This window comes from Topomyia yanbarensis, chromosome 1 (assembly GCF_030247195.1).
Source record: "Topomyia yanbarensis strain Yona2022 chromosome 1, ASM3024719v1, whole genome shotgun sequence".
Lineage (NCBI taxonomy): Eukaryota > Metazoa > Arthropoda > Insecta > Diptera > Culicidae > Topomyia > Topomyia yanbarensis.
Genome location: NC_080670.1, coordinates 6,591,921 through 6,609,176, shown reverse-complemented (window position 1 = coordinate 6,609,176; position 17,256 = coordinate 6,591,921). Strand labels below are relative to the sequence as shown.

The 17,256-nt window shown below is 41.7% G+C and overlaps 4 protein-coding genes across 6 annotated transcripts; 3 read left to right on the top strand and 1 right to left on the bottom strand.

Annotated features, from left to right (window-relative positions):
* Positions 1-54: 54 nt before the first annotated feature.
* LOC131693413 (ionotropic receptor 40a) lies at positions 55-5,655 on the top strand. The gene is made up of 7 exons (XM_058981201.1): positions 55-165; positions 3,208-3,795; positions 3,854-4,559; positions 4,614-4,754; positions 4,814-5,168; positions 5,219-5,463; positions 5,516-5,655. The coding sequence occupies exons 1-7, from the start codon at positions 55-57 to the stop codon at positions 5,653-5,655; spliced, it is 2,286 nt and encodes a 761-aa protein (XP_058837184.1).
* Positions 5,587-7,436, top strand: LOC131676730 (HSPB1-associated protein 1). Its single transcript, XM_058956001.1, has 4 exons — positions 5,587-6,369; positions 6,423-6,547; positions 6,818-6,928; positions 7,079-7,436. The coding sequence occupies exons 1-4, from the start codon at positions 5,781-5,783 to the stop codon at positions 7,433-7,435; spliced, it is 1,182 nt and encodes a 393-aa protein (XP_058811984.1). The 5' UTR covers positions 5,587-5,780; the 3' UTR covers position 7,436.
* Positions 7,431-10,241, bottom strand: LOC131676729 (presenilin-2). Of its 3 annotated transcripts, none has more exons than XM_058955998.1 (8): positions 9,770-10,241; positions 9,240-9,715; positions 8,960-9,180; positions 8,805-8,903; positions 8,546-8,743; positions 8,128-8,340; positions 7,962-8,074; positions 7,431-7,896 (listed from the first exon to the last, which is right to left on the bottom strand). In XM_058955998.1, exons 1-8 carry the CDS (start codon positions 9,959-9,961, stop codon positions 7,741-7,743), a joined length of 1,668 nt encoding a protein of 555 aa, XP_058811981.1. In that variant the 5' UTR covers positions 9,962-10,241; the 3' UTR covers positions 7,431-7,740. The 3 variants fall into 3 exon arrangements, with proteins under 3 accessions (XP_058811981.1, XP_058811983.1, XP_058811982.1); XM_058956000.1 differs by having other exon boundaries at positions 8,128-8,337; XM_058955999.1 differs by having other exon boundaries at positions 8,546-8,740.
* Positions 10,242-12,320: 2,079 nt separating this feature from the next.
* On the top strand, positions 12,321-15,720 carry LOC131676728 (zinc finger protein 271-like). Its single transcript, XM_058955996.1, has 3 exons — positions 12,321-12,483; positions 12,559-13,288; positions 13,351-15,720. Exons 1-3 carry the CDS (start codon positions 12,458-12,460, stop codon positions 15,634-15,636), a joined length of 3,042 nt encoding a protein of 1,013 aa, XP_058811979.1. The 5' UTR covers positions 12,321-12,457; the 3' UTR covers positions 15,637-15,720.
* Positions 15,721-17,256: the final 1,536 nt, after the last annotated feature.

Genomic DNA, 17,256 nt, shown 5'->3' with positions numbered 1-17,256 from the left:
CTTGACTAACCGAGACATCATTCGGTACCAGCCAATTGCTTTAGGCGTTCAAAAATGGCATCACCCGAAAAGCAACGCCGCGAATTGATTTTGCGCAAGCATCTGGAAAATCCTAAACTCTCCCATCGGGACATCGGAAAACAACTCGGAATCGAGCAGTCAACGGCGAGTCGTGTGATTAAACGTTACTCCTAAACCCTAAGCATCGAACGGAAGGAGACATGCGGTCCGAATGAATGTTCTATTAGTGATTAGGATCACCAGTTCGGTCAGAGATGTGGCCAAAAAAGTTGAATCTGTCGAAGTCTTTCGTTCGGGCAGCCAAGGACCAGGAGAAATTGCATACGTACGGTGGGAAAGTCACGGTCCCGGAAACTGTAAACCCAGATGCTGACGACGCGTCATTGTCTCATCATGGATGATGAGACTAACGTCAAGGCGGAACTAAGGCCCATCGAAACATACTGGGCAATTAAGAAGTAGGCATTACAGAAGCACCCCAAGGAGGTCAAATCTGAGGAAGACATGAAGAAAAAGAGGGTTTCCGTACAGTAGAAGCTGCAACCAGATGTTGTACAGAACCTAATGAGTGGAGTTAAGCGTAAGGTGCGAGCGTGCGATTAGGGTATTGAAGTAGAATAAAATAAATATGCAAAAAGCTTATATTTTATTATCTAAAAGTCAGAAGATTTAAGAACTTCTTAAGACTAGGGGAGTTAATTAGTGATATTTTTATGAGTAGTAGTACAGTTGGGCATTTTTAACGACAGTATTGGGCTTCTGCAATCAAAACGTTATTCAGGAAGGGGGCATATCCTACATCTGAGTATCAGAAGCAGAAGAGTGAGGGTGGACAATGATGACGAGGGGACGAAAAATATTAACTTCTAGTTTCGGTCAAACATAAGGTCAACGGCAGCGACTACACACTCGGTCAAGGGACATCATTGACTGAGACACCGAGTAGTTCTCGATTCAGCAAGAGTTCCTCCAGACGATTTCGATGCACGGTTCAGTAGCGGATCGGCAACACACCGAGTTGTGCGTGTATTGTTTCTGTTGCAGGTTGTAGTTTGTTAACTCATTCAACAGAGATGTTTCGTTTCACCTTGAAGTCACATCAAAGTCGATGGTGTACAGTACAGGCGGAAGAGATAGAAGAATGATAAGAAAAATAAATGGAGTAGTTAAATCTGTGTGCTGGTGGCTTTTAGGAATGTTTATACGAAGGACATAAAGAGAATGTTCATCTCACGATTCTCACGTTGATTAAACAAAACCAATGGATTGTTTCACCCAAAGCAAGATATGAAATAAACGTTAATAAAAATCATAAAATGTCTTCGGATGTGTTGGATGACTCCATATGCCCTTTCTAGGAACGGTCATTAAATCGAATGTCATAACTATCGAGACAATGCCGCCTATACACTACCTATAATCGCATGTAGATAGGCCATCCCATAGAACATAGGACTGACTTGCGATTATGCGATATGGGATTTATTAAGTTAGTGTCGGATTCTGATGAGACGAAGTTAAAACGCAACCCTTGATTTTATTAAGTTAGGATTTGTACCCTGCATGTACAAAGAGTAGTTTCGCCATAAATTTTCGCAATACAGTGCTCTCCCGTATTCCGTATAGCTGATAGCATCCGTTGGCTGGTTCCATTTTCGGTGAATACCAAAGCGGCTCCTAGAAAGACGATCTACGATGAACCATATGTTTGTGTTAAGACAAATCCTGAATAAATTTCGGGAATACAGCTTGCGAAATCATCTTCTGTTTGTCGGCTTCAAGGCAGCGTGTGATTTAGCTACTAGAGGAAGGAACAAAAGCTGATCAAATCTATACTATACGGCAACTGCTCCAAAAATGTCGTGAATATCAGGTCCCGACGCACAACTTGTTCATTGAATTCAAAGCCAAATGACGACAAGTTGGACCGTGTAGAGCTAAGGAAAATCTTAAACGAGTCATTTCCTTAAAATATCACATTTTACATTGTAGTTAAAAGGAATTTCAATAATTTTTTCTTATTAGTATATTTGTAAACGATTTTTTAAATTTCACTGAAGGATACTCAATTAATATTTTTTAATAAATTCAATTATTAAATTTATCAAACCACAATTAATTTGCCATTTCTTTTCTCAGAAACCTTCCAGAATACCCAAAGCAACCCACCCACACATCACCCTAGAACCTTCCTTATAATACCTATTAGATTGAAGTACCCCTCATTGGGTAAGCGTAAACGTGGAGAGCTTTAGTACTCGCTGTCCATCAACATCACACGATGATTATCCGCATCGACAGGTCTGCGATGAAAAATGATTAATTATGAATTGTGTTTTAAACGACTTCTTTCTTTTTTTTACTGCCATGTCTTAGTAAAGTATGCGCCATGAAAATGTGAGTTGGTTTTGTCGATTTGATGTTAGATATCATTTATCACTTATTAAAGATGTTTGAATCATTAGATGGTGATTTAAACGATGCTTGTTCCAAAAAATTAAAATATGTTCGCAATGAAATTTACCATATTGTTCCTGAAAGAATCACTTTTTTGTAAGAATCGCTTTCGCAGTTTTTTATAGCGCATACTGCATATGATGAAGCAATCTATGTAATATCCAGGATGAAGAAAACTGTGATTGGTTCTATTGGTAGCGATTTCAGTTCCTTCTCATAATGTGGACGATAGGCAGCTTCTGTTGGATGCTAACGGCTGCAGCTTTGTGTAATGCTAAAGGTACATTTTATTGTATTATATAACGTTTGCAATCGGTATTATATCGTTTAACGACTAACAGGCTAAATAGGGAAAATATTTACGAAATTAGATGAGTCGAAACAAGTTGCAGGGATGAATCAAGGACAGGAACCCGTATTTTTTAAATTGGTCATTTCCGAAGTAATTTGCCTATAGTTGATAGTGTGACATGGTACTTGGCCTGTGGCCTTCGACTGGTAGGGTCCAGTCTTGGCCCTGATGACGTCGTGGCTAGTTGGAGGATGTGTTCTCCTACTTATTAGTAAATTGATAAATTCGTTTGTTTGGGGAACGTGTAGGTCCTGCGATCTTAAGCGTAAAGCTTGCTCAGAAAAGGAGTACAGGAGAAATAGTTAAAATAAGCGAATGAAATAAAATAAATTAAAATATCACCGTAATCATTTCAATACATAGCCTACCACAACCAGCTTGCGCCACTTCCCGATCACTCCAACCACTCCGGAATGGTCCTAGGTCTGTCGGAGATGATCAACCTGCTTGCTCCAAAAACGCTCGCCATTCTGGTCCTGAACGAGACGAAAATTCACAAAATCGATCGGCTCACCGTAATGGTTCATCATCACAATATTCCGACCTGCATCTTCACCGATCTGGAGAATTACTTCCGCTACATTGGTGACAATCTGAAGAAATCGGTGGATACAACCAGTCTGGTGTTGTGCCACCCGGAGGACATGCTGGAGGACATTGCCGATAGACGGTTGGCTCATCGGTTGAGTTTGTACATTTTCTACTGGGGTGCGGAGAAGGTCCCGACTGATTTGGATCGATCGCTACTGCGGGAACCGCTGCGGGTGGCTGTGATAACCAATCCGAGGAAAAACATTTTCCGAATTTTCTACAATCAAGCCAAGCCGAACAATTATGGCGAACTGCTCAGTGCGAATTGGTTCGACGGAAATGATATGACTTTCAGAAGGGTACCGTTGCTGCCTACTCCCACCAAGGTGTACAAGAACTTTGAGGGTCGAGTGTTCACCATTCCGGTAATTCATGTGAGTCTTTGTCTAGGTTGTTACTACAGTTAGGAATTAAAAAAATATGTTTTTGTAGAAACCTCCGTGGCACTTTGTAAGCTACAACAAAGTGAACGAGTCTTACAATGAAACAGAATCAGATGTGGACCTGAGCGGTAATAGTACGGATGCAGAGGAAAACACTTTCACGGTAACGGGAGGAAGAGATCATAACCTTATGCAACTGATCGCGGATCGGATGAACTTTAGCTTCAAATACGTCGATCAAGAAGATAAAATACAGGGAACAGCAATGGGTACGGAAGAGAATGCTACTTTTTCCGGGGCGTTGGGGATGTTGCAGAGGAGAGAAGTCGATCTGTTTTTGGGAGATGTAGCGGTGACTTGGGAACGAATGCAGGCAGTTGAGTTTTCGTTTTTTACTCTTGCCGATTCAGCGGCATTTGTAACACATGCTCCTAGAAAACTAAGCGAAGCATTGGCTTTAGTAAGACCTTTCCAAATCACGGTATGGCCGTTGGTGCTGGTTACTATAATGATATCCGGACCGATCTTGTATTTGATCATCGCATTACCGTACCGACTGGAAGAGTGGACCAGTGATTGGTTTGCTAGGGTAAGACGGTTGAAAGTTTACCGTGGACCGTCGTTTTACCATCTACAGTACATTCAAGAGATGAACTATGGAGTACCCCAGCGTGCAACGGAAATCGCTGGTACGCCGCTCCATCCAAGTCTGGATCGGTGCGTTTGGTACACGATCAATGTCTACCTGAGACAATGTGAGATATTTTATTTTCTATTCTAAAACATTCAATCAAAAGTAAACATTTTAGCTGCAACTATTCCATACAACGGTCACGTTGCACGGTTCTTCTCTATTCTTTTGTGGCTATGTGCTACATACGTTTTGGGTGATGTCTACTCCGCCCAGTTAACCTCACAGCTGGCAAGGCCGGCTCGTGAAGCTCCTATAGGTAATGCATTAGAAAGATGCAAGATATTTTGTGAAAAGTTTGATTTCTTCCGAGTGTAGACACGTTGGGTAGACTGGAAGTTTTCATGGAACGTGACGGTTACCAGCTGGTGGTTGAACGGCAGAGCGCTTTCCAAGCCGTCCTTGCTAACAGTAGTGGCATTCTACAGCGTTTGTATCGCTTAACACAGCGGCAACGGAATAACGAATCCTACCTGGTATCATCGGTAGAGGAAGGAATACGTGCTCTGGTGGCTAACCCGAAACGAGCGGTTTTCGGTGGTCGCGAAACACTGTACTTCAACACCAAACGCTACGGTGCTCATCGTTTCCAGTTGAGCGAAAAGCTCTACACTCGGTACTCAGCGGTTGCCGTGCAATACGGATCACCATTTTTGGATAGTTTGAATGAAGTGTAGGTGTCTAAAATTAACTATGATATCCAATTCAACTTTACTGTTATAGAATAATGCGCCTTTTCGAAGCCGGGATCATCGAAAAAATCACAATTGCCGAATACGAACGGATGTTCGGCAGTTTAACAGGACAGTTTACCGACGAATCAGAGATGACGACCAAATCGGATAGCTCGGAAGCTGACGCGGGCCATTCGAAAAAGAATACTGAAAGCAACGAGAAGCTTCAGCCAATGAATCTTCGGATGTTGCAAGGGGCATTTCTTGCGCTGACCGTTGGTCATACATTGGGAGGTAAACGGTAGGCTAGCGATCGTCAGGGTGCGTTAACTTTTCTATCTTACAGTTCTCATTCTTCTGCTGGAAAATAAAACTATGTATTTCGGAAAGATGAACGGCCGTTTCAGAAGGTGCGCTAGAAAAATCGGTGCGTGGTGTCGGAAGATTGGGAAAGCACTGTATCGTTTCCGACGAAGATTTCATTGATATCGTGGTGAAATGTTTCAGTGGTGGGGGCGAAATATTTCATTTGATTAATCGCTTTGTTTACAAATAAAAAGATACCGCACAAGCCGTAGAAAAAATTCAACTTACAGTAATTGCACCAACTAATGGAAACGTCGGCAATAAAGGATGTTATACTGAACACTCGTAAGCCAGTTGTCCTTAAAAATCTTGACATTCCTTGGAACTGTTTTCAGCAAACACTGAACGACTGGCTGAGCTGTTTGGATGATTCAAATGCATCGAAAAGTGGATTCAGATTCGACTGTGGATCATTACGAAACGGTTTCAGGCCACAATGGGAACGATCTCGCGGGACAGTTAATATGTCAATGATTAATTTTTATCGAGATGCTAGTACGAAGCATGGTCACTTTAAAGATAATTGGGCTTCCTACAGCTATCGGTGTATTCAGGAGCTTCCGAAAGAATGCCGAGCTGGTATTGACTATGGTATGTTTGGATTCTCAGATATTGGTGAGGATGTTTCATTTTGGATAGGATCGGAAGGAGCGCACACTCCATGCCATTACGATACATACGGATGTAACATCGTTGTTCAAACGCATGGACGTAAATCATGGCTACTGTTTCCTCCGGAGGCAAAGCTGCAACGCACACGGGTGCCTTACGAGGAATCTAGCGTGTACTGCGAGGAGAATTTTTACAGTCCTGCCGCGTATTCGTCGCTAATCGGTAAGATCTAGAAAATTTGCCGGAGTTCAACATTAAAGCTTATTTCACATCAGGTGTTGAAAATGATTCGTATCATGTGATTCTGGAACCGGGTATGGTTCTAGTTGTTCCTCCAAAATGGTGGCATTACGTGGAGACCTTGGAGTGCTCAGTTAATTTCAATACCTGGATACAATTGGTAAGTGTTGGCATTATGTTCGCTTAGAGGGGGAAACCAAAGGCCTTAATATAAAGGTACGCAAAGAGTGTGCAGAAAGTGAAGCCGAAAAAAGTCTACCTATCGAGCAAAATTAGAATCCAACTTTGCTGCAGAGGTATCAGAGATGGATTCCAATTGTGCTCGATAGGTAGGCTTATTTGACTTCACTCATTGTGCAACTGTTCTCTATAGACTGTGGGGGAAACTAGGACTTCCGAACATAGCATATCTAATAGTTAAGTATTTTAGGAAATTGACACAGAGGAACACATTTCCGAATGTTTGACCCGTCTTATCGTACAGGACTATTCAAAGAACTTGTCTGCTGAAACCCTTCGGCATGTCTTCAATCCTAATGAGGTAGGTTTTAATGAAAACGGGATGATTATCTCCATCAACTAACAATGAACTGATTGAAATGTGCAGAATGGTCGTAGAAAACCACCATAGATGCTACAGCGGAATCGTTTCAGCTGACTATACAACACACAATTGTGCATATCGTTTCAGTTAACAAAAATTGACTTACCGACCTCGTCCGATCTTCAAACGACACTACAGTACCTGCTAGACAAGCAAGAATATAATAAGCGCCAGCGCCAGGAACGAAGTAGATATTCGTCCAATTATCTTTCCCAAAACGAACTTGAACAACTACTATCGAACAACACCAACTACATCGCTTCAGTAAAGAAACTAGATAACCACGAGTTCTTTTGTCTCATGAAAACCAACAGCCATCGCTACGATACCAGTTTTAACCGATCCAGTGACGATGAAGAGGAAAATGTGCAAGCTGAAAATGCGATCAACCGGGCCTGTCATCCTGATCAAATCCAACTTATGAAGAACTCACTCCGTGTTTGAAAGTTTCTATTACAGTTTATTTGAATGGATTTAATGATCAGCTATAGTGGATTTAAAAAGATGAACTGCTAATAGATTACAATATTCATTAGCTAATGCTTATGCGATATAAAGTTAGTCATTTTGTCTCACCACTTAACGTTCTCGTTTGGACAATTAGTTTGATAATAAGTTAGAAGTTTGTTTGGCGTAACCATGTAAGCACACTTTTTCAAAATTAAAACAGTGGTGCATAAAAAAAAATAGATCCTGATTGCTACTAAGCAAGTTTAACTGTTTGCTTATTAGTGACCTATAATCGGTCACTAGATGAAGACCTGTTCCGACGCCAGTGCTTCAGTGAAAGGCTTTACAATCACGCTCGTCACGAAACAGAATATTAGTCCAAAAAAGATTGAGATCGGCAAAGCTGGCAGGGCCTTGCGGAAGATCGCCAGCAAGAGCAACGTCAGACAGAGTCCCTGTGGATGGATTGAGCGATTATTTAATTCTCGCCTATGAAAATTCGAAAATGTTTATAACTCACCACCAGAATTGCCACAAAGCATGCTATAGTTGTGTTCCAGTCCCCATAGCTCGACGCCTTTCCAACCAGCACCGAGTAGAAGATGAAATCACCTAACCCAAGCTTGATGCCTCCTGCAAATATTCTCAGGTTAATGCACAAGTTACCAAGAAACAAACACACTTACGCTCTTCTGCCTGTTCGTACAGTGGAACCTGCTGCGAATCACCGGTACCCCGATTATCCGATTCGCTGGTACGACTCGAATCGGCCGTTACTGTGCGATACTCGGGACGGTTTGGATTGCTGGAAACGTTAGCCTGAACCTCGATTTGACGGCGGGCCACCCGTTGCTGCGAGGATGAGGCCCACTCCTGAGTGAAGCCACCGGATTGATCTACTAGATGAAGGTAAGTTATTTTTGTTTGCTTCCAGCCAAATGCATTTCCAAAATGTTCCAAAAAAATATTTTAACTCAATATTTTGAAGATAATTTAAAATTCTGAACAGAATGCTTTACCACAGAAGCGTTAGGCACAATTTGAAAAATATCGGAACATGTAATAATAACATTAATAAGAATTATTACGACTCGAAAATCCTACCTTCGGTATTGTCCGGTATTTGTTGCTGTTGTTGTTGTTGCTGCTGCTGTACCAAGCTATGTACAGGAGATCCAGTCGAGCCATAGCTGGTCATGCCTGTACCAATGGCACGTTCTCCACTTAATCCACTGGAGCGCGTCAGTGATTCCTCGCTTGGATCCGAGTGTGTTCCCATATACGAGTACATGATTGTTGCTGCTTAAAATAAAATAAAAATATTTTGATCATGGAAGCTGGTATAGTTCAATGCGATTCTTACAAGAATAAATCAAAGCAGGGAAAATTTGCTCATTCCGCTCGTGAGCTGTTTCGACCAAAATTCGAAGTGGACCTTTCGGCGTTAGCACAGCAATCAAATCTGCAATCACAGAAAGTTTAGCAAAACCAATAACTATAACCAATTTGAACAGTCACCCCAAATGGAGATCACAGCCAACACTACCCATGTGGTCCATTCCGGCAGGTATTTGATGAAAACCAGTGCCATCAGAGCGGCAATGAAAATAAGATAGCCCTGCTGTAAACGAAGTGGACCCTGCCAGTGGATTGAAATCATGCCAACCACCCCAAAGTTCCACATAAGCAGAAGTGCCGTTGGGTAATCGAAAGGAATGTTATACGCTCGGAGTACCTCCCTGAAAATTAAAATCAAATATAACACATATAGCGATAACGAACTGACCACAACACTCACTCCAAGTAGAGATAGCTGAACAGAAACAGTAGCATCAACGAAGACATTATCAACCAGCCGTGAATCACTTTGTAACAGCGTCGCTTATACAGCACGATCAGCAATATTGTCATGATCACAATCACAGTCATCAGAATCATCGAATTGGCGAGAGCGTTCCAGATCTTAGTTCCCGTATCATCCGACAGCTCGTGAAACGGTGTATATACCAGATACACATCTTTGGTAGAGTAAAAATTGATCGAGCTGATTGTGGCCACCACAACAATCATGCAGAGGGTGACGGGGACAAAAAGTTTGATCACGTGCTGGGCTCCATACTTGAGACCTTCTTCCTCTTCTTCTCGCTGTCGCGATCCATCATCACCCCCGGGGGCACGAGGTTGGTTGCCACTAGAAAGGCCAGAACGATTTCCAGTTTGCCCTGACCGTCTGCTTGGGTCACGAATCGTTACCTGTGGGACGGAATCTGCAGCCTAGATAAAAAGAATGCTGATTATCAGAAGCAATTAATAGACCAATCCACTCACTCCGTAGGACAAATGATTCTCTGTACCCTCGGGAGGCATTTTTTGCCAGCGCCTTTGTTTTGTAGACGATCGTCCATCGGCTGAATCACCTTCTTCTCCACCAGTAGCATTGCTATTCTGACCCGCTAAGACAACGCCTACGCCAGCTGGTGCGGTCGAAGTCGTATGGTCAAGATTTATATGACCATCCATCGGTTCTAGCAGTAAAGCGGTCCGTCCAGTCGTCGCTTTCTTTCTCCTCTTGAGGTTCCTTTTAGTTCTTTCCAACAGAGTATGATTCACACAAAAAAGTTCCGTTCTTCTACTATGGCAAAGTCACAACTGGTACTACCTGAGGGTGTCTTCATTAATGCACTACTTGATACAGTATAAATGAAACTAAAATTCTGACTATTTCCTAAAAATACAAGATAATTTCTCTACGGTTTATAGTACACTTGCAGACGATTCCAAAATTTCGCTACACACGCACAAAAACAATCGACGAAATCGAACGGCACTTGCGTCAACTGACAGCATCCAAGATTATGATGAGAGGTGAAAACATTAAATTTTTAAATTTAATTTTGTCGTTTTTTATAGGGATGATCGGTTGTCGTTTCAGAAAAAAAACATCTACATAACATTTTATGTACATATTGCGAATTTTACCCCTAGATAGACTCACAGCAAAATAATTTTGTCGCACGAAAATATGCTCACACCGCTTCTGCCATAGATTGGTTGTTGCGGTGACTAACAAAAACAGCACTGAACGCACTCTCTGGGATTGGGCATAAGCTGTTCGGTTTATTTGCTGTCTCCTGTGCAGTTTGATGTAAAGATATTTATTTAGCTGCTTCAAAAATTTGCACGAATGTCTATCTACAGTCGAAATGGACAATAAAATGAACATAAATACATTACCAGCACAGCATTTTTTCATGGGAGCACAGATAATAGACGATTATACTTCATAAGAGCAGATCACACTTGTAATGCATTGTTAGGTATCAATAAAATAATTAGATTTCTATTTACTGAAACACACTGATAAAAATCCGAACGTAAATTTTGTTTATTCAAACCGCTTTAAATCCATATTAAGATGAAATGCCAATGTTATCACGCGCAAACATAACTTCTATGTGAGAACTGTGTAAACTATTGGGATTTTCGATTGATTGACATCGGTGTAGTGTAGTGAACTGGTTTTGCACTTTCTAGCAGAAGTGTCAATGGAACATCCCCAGTTTTCTGTACTTCTGCTAGACAGTGCAAAACTAGTGCACACCGGTGTCAATCAATCGAAAATCGTATATGTATGTTCATTCATAAGTTATAGAAAGGGGTTTCATGTTCGTATAGTTATAGTCGGTTTTGGGGAATGTTTCATTATTTTTGGGTAAAATCGGTTTCCTTCTCTTTCATTTTTCGTTGGATAAAGTAGGATGCACAGATTTCAGACTACCTACTGCTAGGTAATGCAAGTTCTTCGTGTATATTTTGCCATGCGTGTTTAACAACAAAGCCCTACAAGAGACTAACTCTACATCAACCAAAATATCCAATACGAAAGGCGTTTCTTTTCTGCATGGAGAGTTAAGGAAATGCAAAAAAAATGGAAATGAATTATTTTTCCAATTAAATGCAGAAATAAGAACATAATATCTAGCCAAACATTTGAAAATCTGCAAAACATATACATTGGTAAAATTTCCAAAGAAGGTTTGGTCAAATTCATTATAATCCTATTTCGAAAATTGATACTGTTTCATTTCGTTTGACTGCTCATATTGCTTCTACTTGTATGACTCACACCAAAAATACTGTTCAGGTCTGATATTACACCGAAAGTTTAAAGAATTAAGTGGAATCTAATTTGATGGTCAGATTGGCCCTATTGAGCATCGTAAAATGAGATTGGTCCTGTAGGTAAATTATGAAAAAGTCTGGCTTAGAGAAGGTGTAGTTTCGATTAATTCATCGAGTCGGTGTTGCGTTACTGTTTTAAGTCTACTACAATCAGTTATAATACAATAATACGTTATAATCCTTTTAAAATGAGTGTATTGCTAGTTAGGTCCTTTTCAATCAGTTACGCCTTTCATAGTCAGTTTGGTCATAAAAATCAACTAAAACGGCATCTCCTCTCCTTCACGTGATAGATTCAAATAACTGAAGATTAGAATCTTTAATTTTTTTATTCTAATTTATGGGACTTTTAATTAATTAATTCTTCTTTACTTTCTGAGTGAAGATGACATGAGTAGACTGCTCTCTTTTGTGAAATATTGACATCCTTTTGCTCAATTAACCGAAATAGGATAACATAGGGGTCAAGGTGTTTAAATTTCAAGTGTGGCCATATTAATTAAATTTTATAAAATTTGCTGTCGAAAATTCTGCAATATTTACGTGAAATTCGGCAAAAAAAATTATATTTATGATCGTGAACAAAAAATTTCCTCATTGCTGTGCACAACCCTGAGTTTTTGCTACCGTCACTTTGACAACGCGTGATTTTAGTGTGTTAGTGAGAAAGCGAGAGAAAATCAGAGAAACAGCACAACACTCGCATCAAGTAAAGTGCAGTGAGTGCATCGGGACAAGTCGGGAGCTGGAAAACATTAGAAAATGTCAATCATTTTTTCTCGTCAATAAATTTATCGGTTTCTGGTAGATTGTGTTGCAGATAACCGGTTAAAAATGGACACAGATACAATCCCGGATGTGTAAGTAGTCAACAGAGTGGAGTTGAGTAAAAATTCTCTAAATTTTGTTTGTTTTTCTTCCGAAACGTGGAACAGTCCAAATGACAACCCGGAAACCTACTGCAGGCTATGCTTTTCTGGCTTCTATGTGGAGCCGTTGTTTCCGATCGATTCCGAGCCAAAGCAGAGCCTAATCGATCTCATCAGCAAGCATGTTGAAATTTACATTACACCCGAGACGGATTTCCTCTGTTCTGTTTGTCGAATGTGCCAGATGACGCTGGAGGGCTTTGCCAAATATCGCGACCGCTGTCGCCAATTGGACGAGGTCTTGCAGCGCAAGCGGATGGATATGTTGCAGGTTCGGGTGAAGGCGGAACAGCAGGAAGAATTAACGCAGAATGCGATGGGTTTTGAACAGGATACGATTTACTGTTTGAGTGACACAGACGACGAAGAGTTGGATGATGAAAACGTGCGATCGACCGATGAACCGCCGGAAGAGGAAGAAGAAGTGATCGACGAGGAGGTTGAAGAGGAGCTGATCAAGGGAGACATTCTGATCAAGCCTGAACCGTACGATAATGAGTATGGCGAAAATCATCCACAACAGACCCCGACAATGGGTGAAGAAGATGTAGTCGTTCTTGATTCGGAAGAGGAGGAACAGTCAATGGAGGATTCTACCAGGGCAAGCAGTGAGGCACGAGGAGAAGAGCATGTCAAAGAAGAACCGACGAAACCTTTGCCATTTGAGGTCACGACTGACGGTGCGTATGGTTGCACAATTTGCCAGCAAACATTCCGCTTGATGAAGGAAATTAAGGTAACTTAGTGTATATGGTTAATTGTTTTTTATTTACTTATTTAAATGTAACATTTAAACAGGGTCACATTCGCAAGGATCATCCTCAGGAATCACAGATATATTCCTGCAAATTTTGTCAGAAGAAGTTCTCCGACACAGGTTCACTGCGGGTGCACACCCGGTTTCATACAATGGATTTCCCGTTCTCTTGCGATGATTGTGGCGCTAAATTTACAATGAAACAACGACTAGAGAAACATGTGGCTCGCTACCACGATAAGGAATCGCCAAGTTATACAGATAAGCGTTTCACATGTACACTCTGTCCTCGTGTCTTTCTTCAGGAACAAGCACGGAACATGCACATTATTCACTTTCATGAGGTCAAACCAGTGGATGCAGCAGTGGAACCCAGTTTACCGGTAGAGCAGGTGTTCTACTGTGAAGTTTGCCAGGAACCGTTTGAAACGTGTAGTGAACATTTACAGGAACGCCACCCTGGAGCAGGTAAGGAGGGTGGTGAACCAAGACCGAAAATCACTAAACGTTATAAGTGCGCCGATTGTCCTAAACTATTTCGCCATCGGACTGCTTTCCGATCCCATGTGATGATCAATCACGGAACGATGCCCCACAAGTGTGACATTTGTGGAAGCTGTTTCGAGAGAAGAACAAAACTGATACACCATAAAGAGCGCTGGCATGGTGAAAACGCCAAGAATAAAGTCCTGGAGCGGTACAAATGCGATCATTGCGAGCGATTCTTTGTTAGGAATCAAGACCGATTCAGGCACGAGCAGATCATTCATAGCATAGAATCACCGGCTAAACTACCAACAGTGTGGGAGGGACGAAAGAGCAATTTCCCCTGTGCCAAGTGCGATCGAAAGTTCCCATCAATGAAAACGATGAGAATACACTTTGCATTGAAACATCCGGAAGTTCCAGTCAGATTCAAGTGTACTGTATGTTCCAAGCTGTTCAAACACAAAACTTCCCTGCGGGATCATATGGTAAATCATACTGGACAGCAACCATACGGTTGCGTACATTGTGAGGAGCGATTTGTCCGTAAGAAGGACATGGAACGTCATTTGGAAGGGGTTCATGGAGCAGAGGGAGCAGACAGTTCGGAGCAGAAAGAGCGATTTGCTTGTAAGTACTGTCCGCGAACGTTACTCTCGAAGACAGCACGATATCTGCACGTGAAACATAATCACGCTGACAAGGAACCGATTTCAAAGCAAGTTTTACTTTCACTACCCGATTCTCTCACCTGTAGCCACTGCAAAAAAACTTTCACTAGCCGGAACACTCTGAAGCTACATGTCCTTAATCACCTGGGCAAGTTGCCACACCAGTGCGATACGTGTGATGCCGGATTCTACAAACCGGCCGATTTGCTGAAACACAAACAACGCTACCACTCCGCAGGATCCTCTGTCAGTTTGGCCAGTCGCTTCAAATGCGCCTATTGTCCCCGTATCTTTATCCGAAAATCGGCTCGACGCTACCATCATACTGTTTTCCACGGCATGGAATCAAGAAAGAACGTATTAACACCATCATCCCGCCCCACTGGTTCCGTTAGAAAACGCATTAAAGTCGACCCGGATATGGAACATCCATGCGCCCTCTGTTCGTTGGTGTTTGTCACTACTAGCATGCTACAGACTCATCACCAGCAGCAGCACCCCGAGCAGGATTTCTTCTATAAATGTCCACACTGTCCGAAACGAACTGTACACCGCAACTCGTACCTGTCGCACATCAAGGTTCATATTGGAGGTTATCGACATCCGTGCGATGAATGTAACGCTCAGTTCGATCGGAAAGTAGCTCTGGTCAACCACAAGAGACGTTATCATGGCGAAGCTGCCAAGAGCAATTTGCGCTTCTACTGCACTCTGTGTAATAGAGAGTTTGTGCGCAATCAGGATCGCGTTCGTCACCAGATAGCCGTACATAACTACCAGGTGCAGGGGAGCAATGCCAACCCAAGCCCGGGTCCATCGAAACCCTCGTTATCTTCAGCTAAAACAAAGGTCGGCAAATTGAAGGTGAAGCAGGAACGAATTGTAGCAGATCACACTAATTTGGAGGGACCCATAGATGAGCCTAACCAATCAAGTGAGATCGTACCCTCAGACAGCAAAACGAATAAGAAGAAGGGCTTTGTTGTTGACAGTGATGTCGAAGATTATGGTGAAATAGATGACGGAACACTGCACCAGGAACGCGTTGATGAAGGAGATGGCGAGGTAAGTGAGGAGGCTATAGTGCCGACAATTTCTAGCGTAGTGTCCATTAAGCAAGAAGCAATTGCGTCGCGGAAAGGATACACTGATTATCCATCAGAGTTTTAACCAGACTCCCGATAGATTTAAGATTACAGATGAAGCAGGATGCATTTATTCTGAATAAAGTTTTGCGGATTTGAGAAATTCGGAGTGCTAGCCTTTTCGGTGATTAGTGAAATGTCACAATCTTATTTTCTATGTTGGTACAAATTGCACGGATGTTGGTGTTCACCTATTATATCGATGTAAAGGACCACTTGATTATTTGAAAGCAACGTTGGTTCGCCTCACGATTAACACTCGAAGCGGATCACTAAAGCTTGCGACGTGGTGTTGGTGTGAATGCACAAGTCACTGGATGAGAGTAGGACACCGGAACTTCAATAATGTATTGTATCTTGAAGAACCAACATTCAGTTCGAAATATTTGTCTAAAAACGAAAAATCTAAATCCTATCCCAAATTGGCTGTGCGTTGTACAAGACTATCGATACCGTCATGGTGGACTACCACTATGATAGTTACACCGGTCGTTTGAAAAACAGTGGACAAAAAAGTGCGTGAAGCTTTTGCGATGTTATGCAATTATGCTCTGCAGCAGCACTTTCAACCTTTACAAGAAAGGCACGTATCTTGCATTTGCTACCAAGCTATCATCACCCGAAATTGATAATATAAACACTCAAGGCTAGTCATTTCGGGTCAATACAGCAACGATAATGACAAAAATCAACAAAAACTACGCAGACGCTGTTGTTTCAGATCGCTCCCAGCAAACAAAGGAGGAAAAATATCATCGAACTTTGCAAGACAATAGGCATTGAACGCTGAACGCACACAACAACCAATACCCTCAAGTCGGTTTCAGCTAACGTCGAAGTCTTCTCTACTCACTGAAGGCGAATCGATAAAATATATAAAATACCCCGTAATAGAGCGCTTCTATACTGTTCCTATAATGAAAAAGTCAATCACCTAATAACGAGCAGTCGGATGGAGGAAAGTAGCGTTATAGTGCATGGGCACATAATATTTTTCAGTTATGATATAATCGATAATGGAGTGCTCTAGAACCCACATCTAGATAGCAATATGACGATGGTACAATTTAACGATTCTGGTTTCATTAGCCAGTCGTCGTAAGTTCAAGTTTCGACCATGTAGGATTCTTAATGTCAGTAGGATTGTAACATTTGCTCTACAATAATCAGCTACGAAGTCAACTACAATGGAAGGCGAACATTTCATCAAATCAAGTCGAAAAGCAGTTTGACATGTGAAAAGGAATAAAATGTCTTCGTCTTAATAATGTCGGAAGAAGTAAGCTGAATCGAAAGCGTAGCGGCAATTGGGTCGCAGTGGTGGATTAATATTTTACGCATTAGATCTATATGGGATTCACTACGACGGAGATTCAACTATTAGCATGTTATATAATCTAGAAACTTGTAGGTATACGCGATGTTTGCATAGCATATGTCGCCAGTTTTGGTTTCGTCTGCTGCTATTATTTATAGAACGAGCACATCACATGACGCTCAGGGTATACGTTGGTTGTCGTTCTCAAAGATAAACGCAAAACTCACAACTAAACTACATTTCAGTAAGCCCATCAACGCTGTTTTGCTGCTTGATGTCATCAGTTCGCAACGTTATGTAGAATGTAAGAAAAGAGCAAAAGGCATT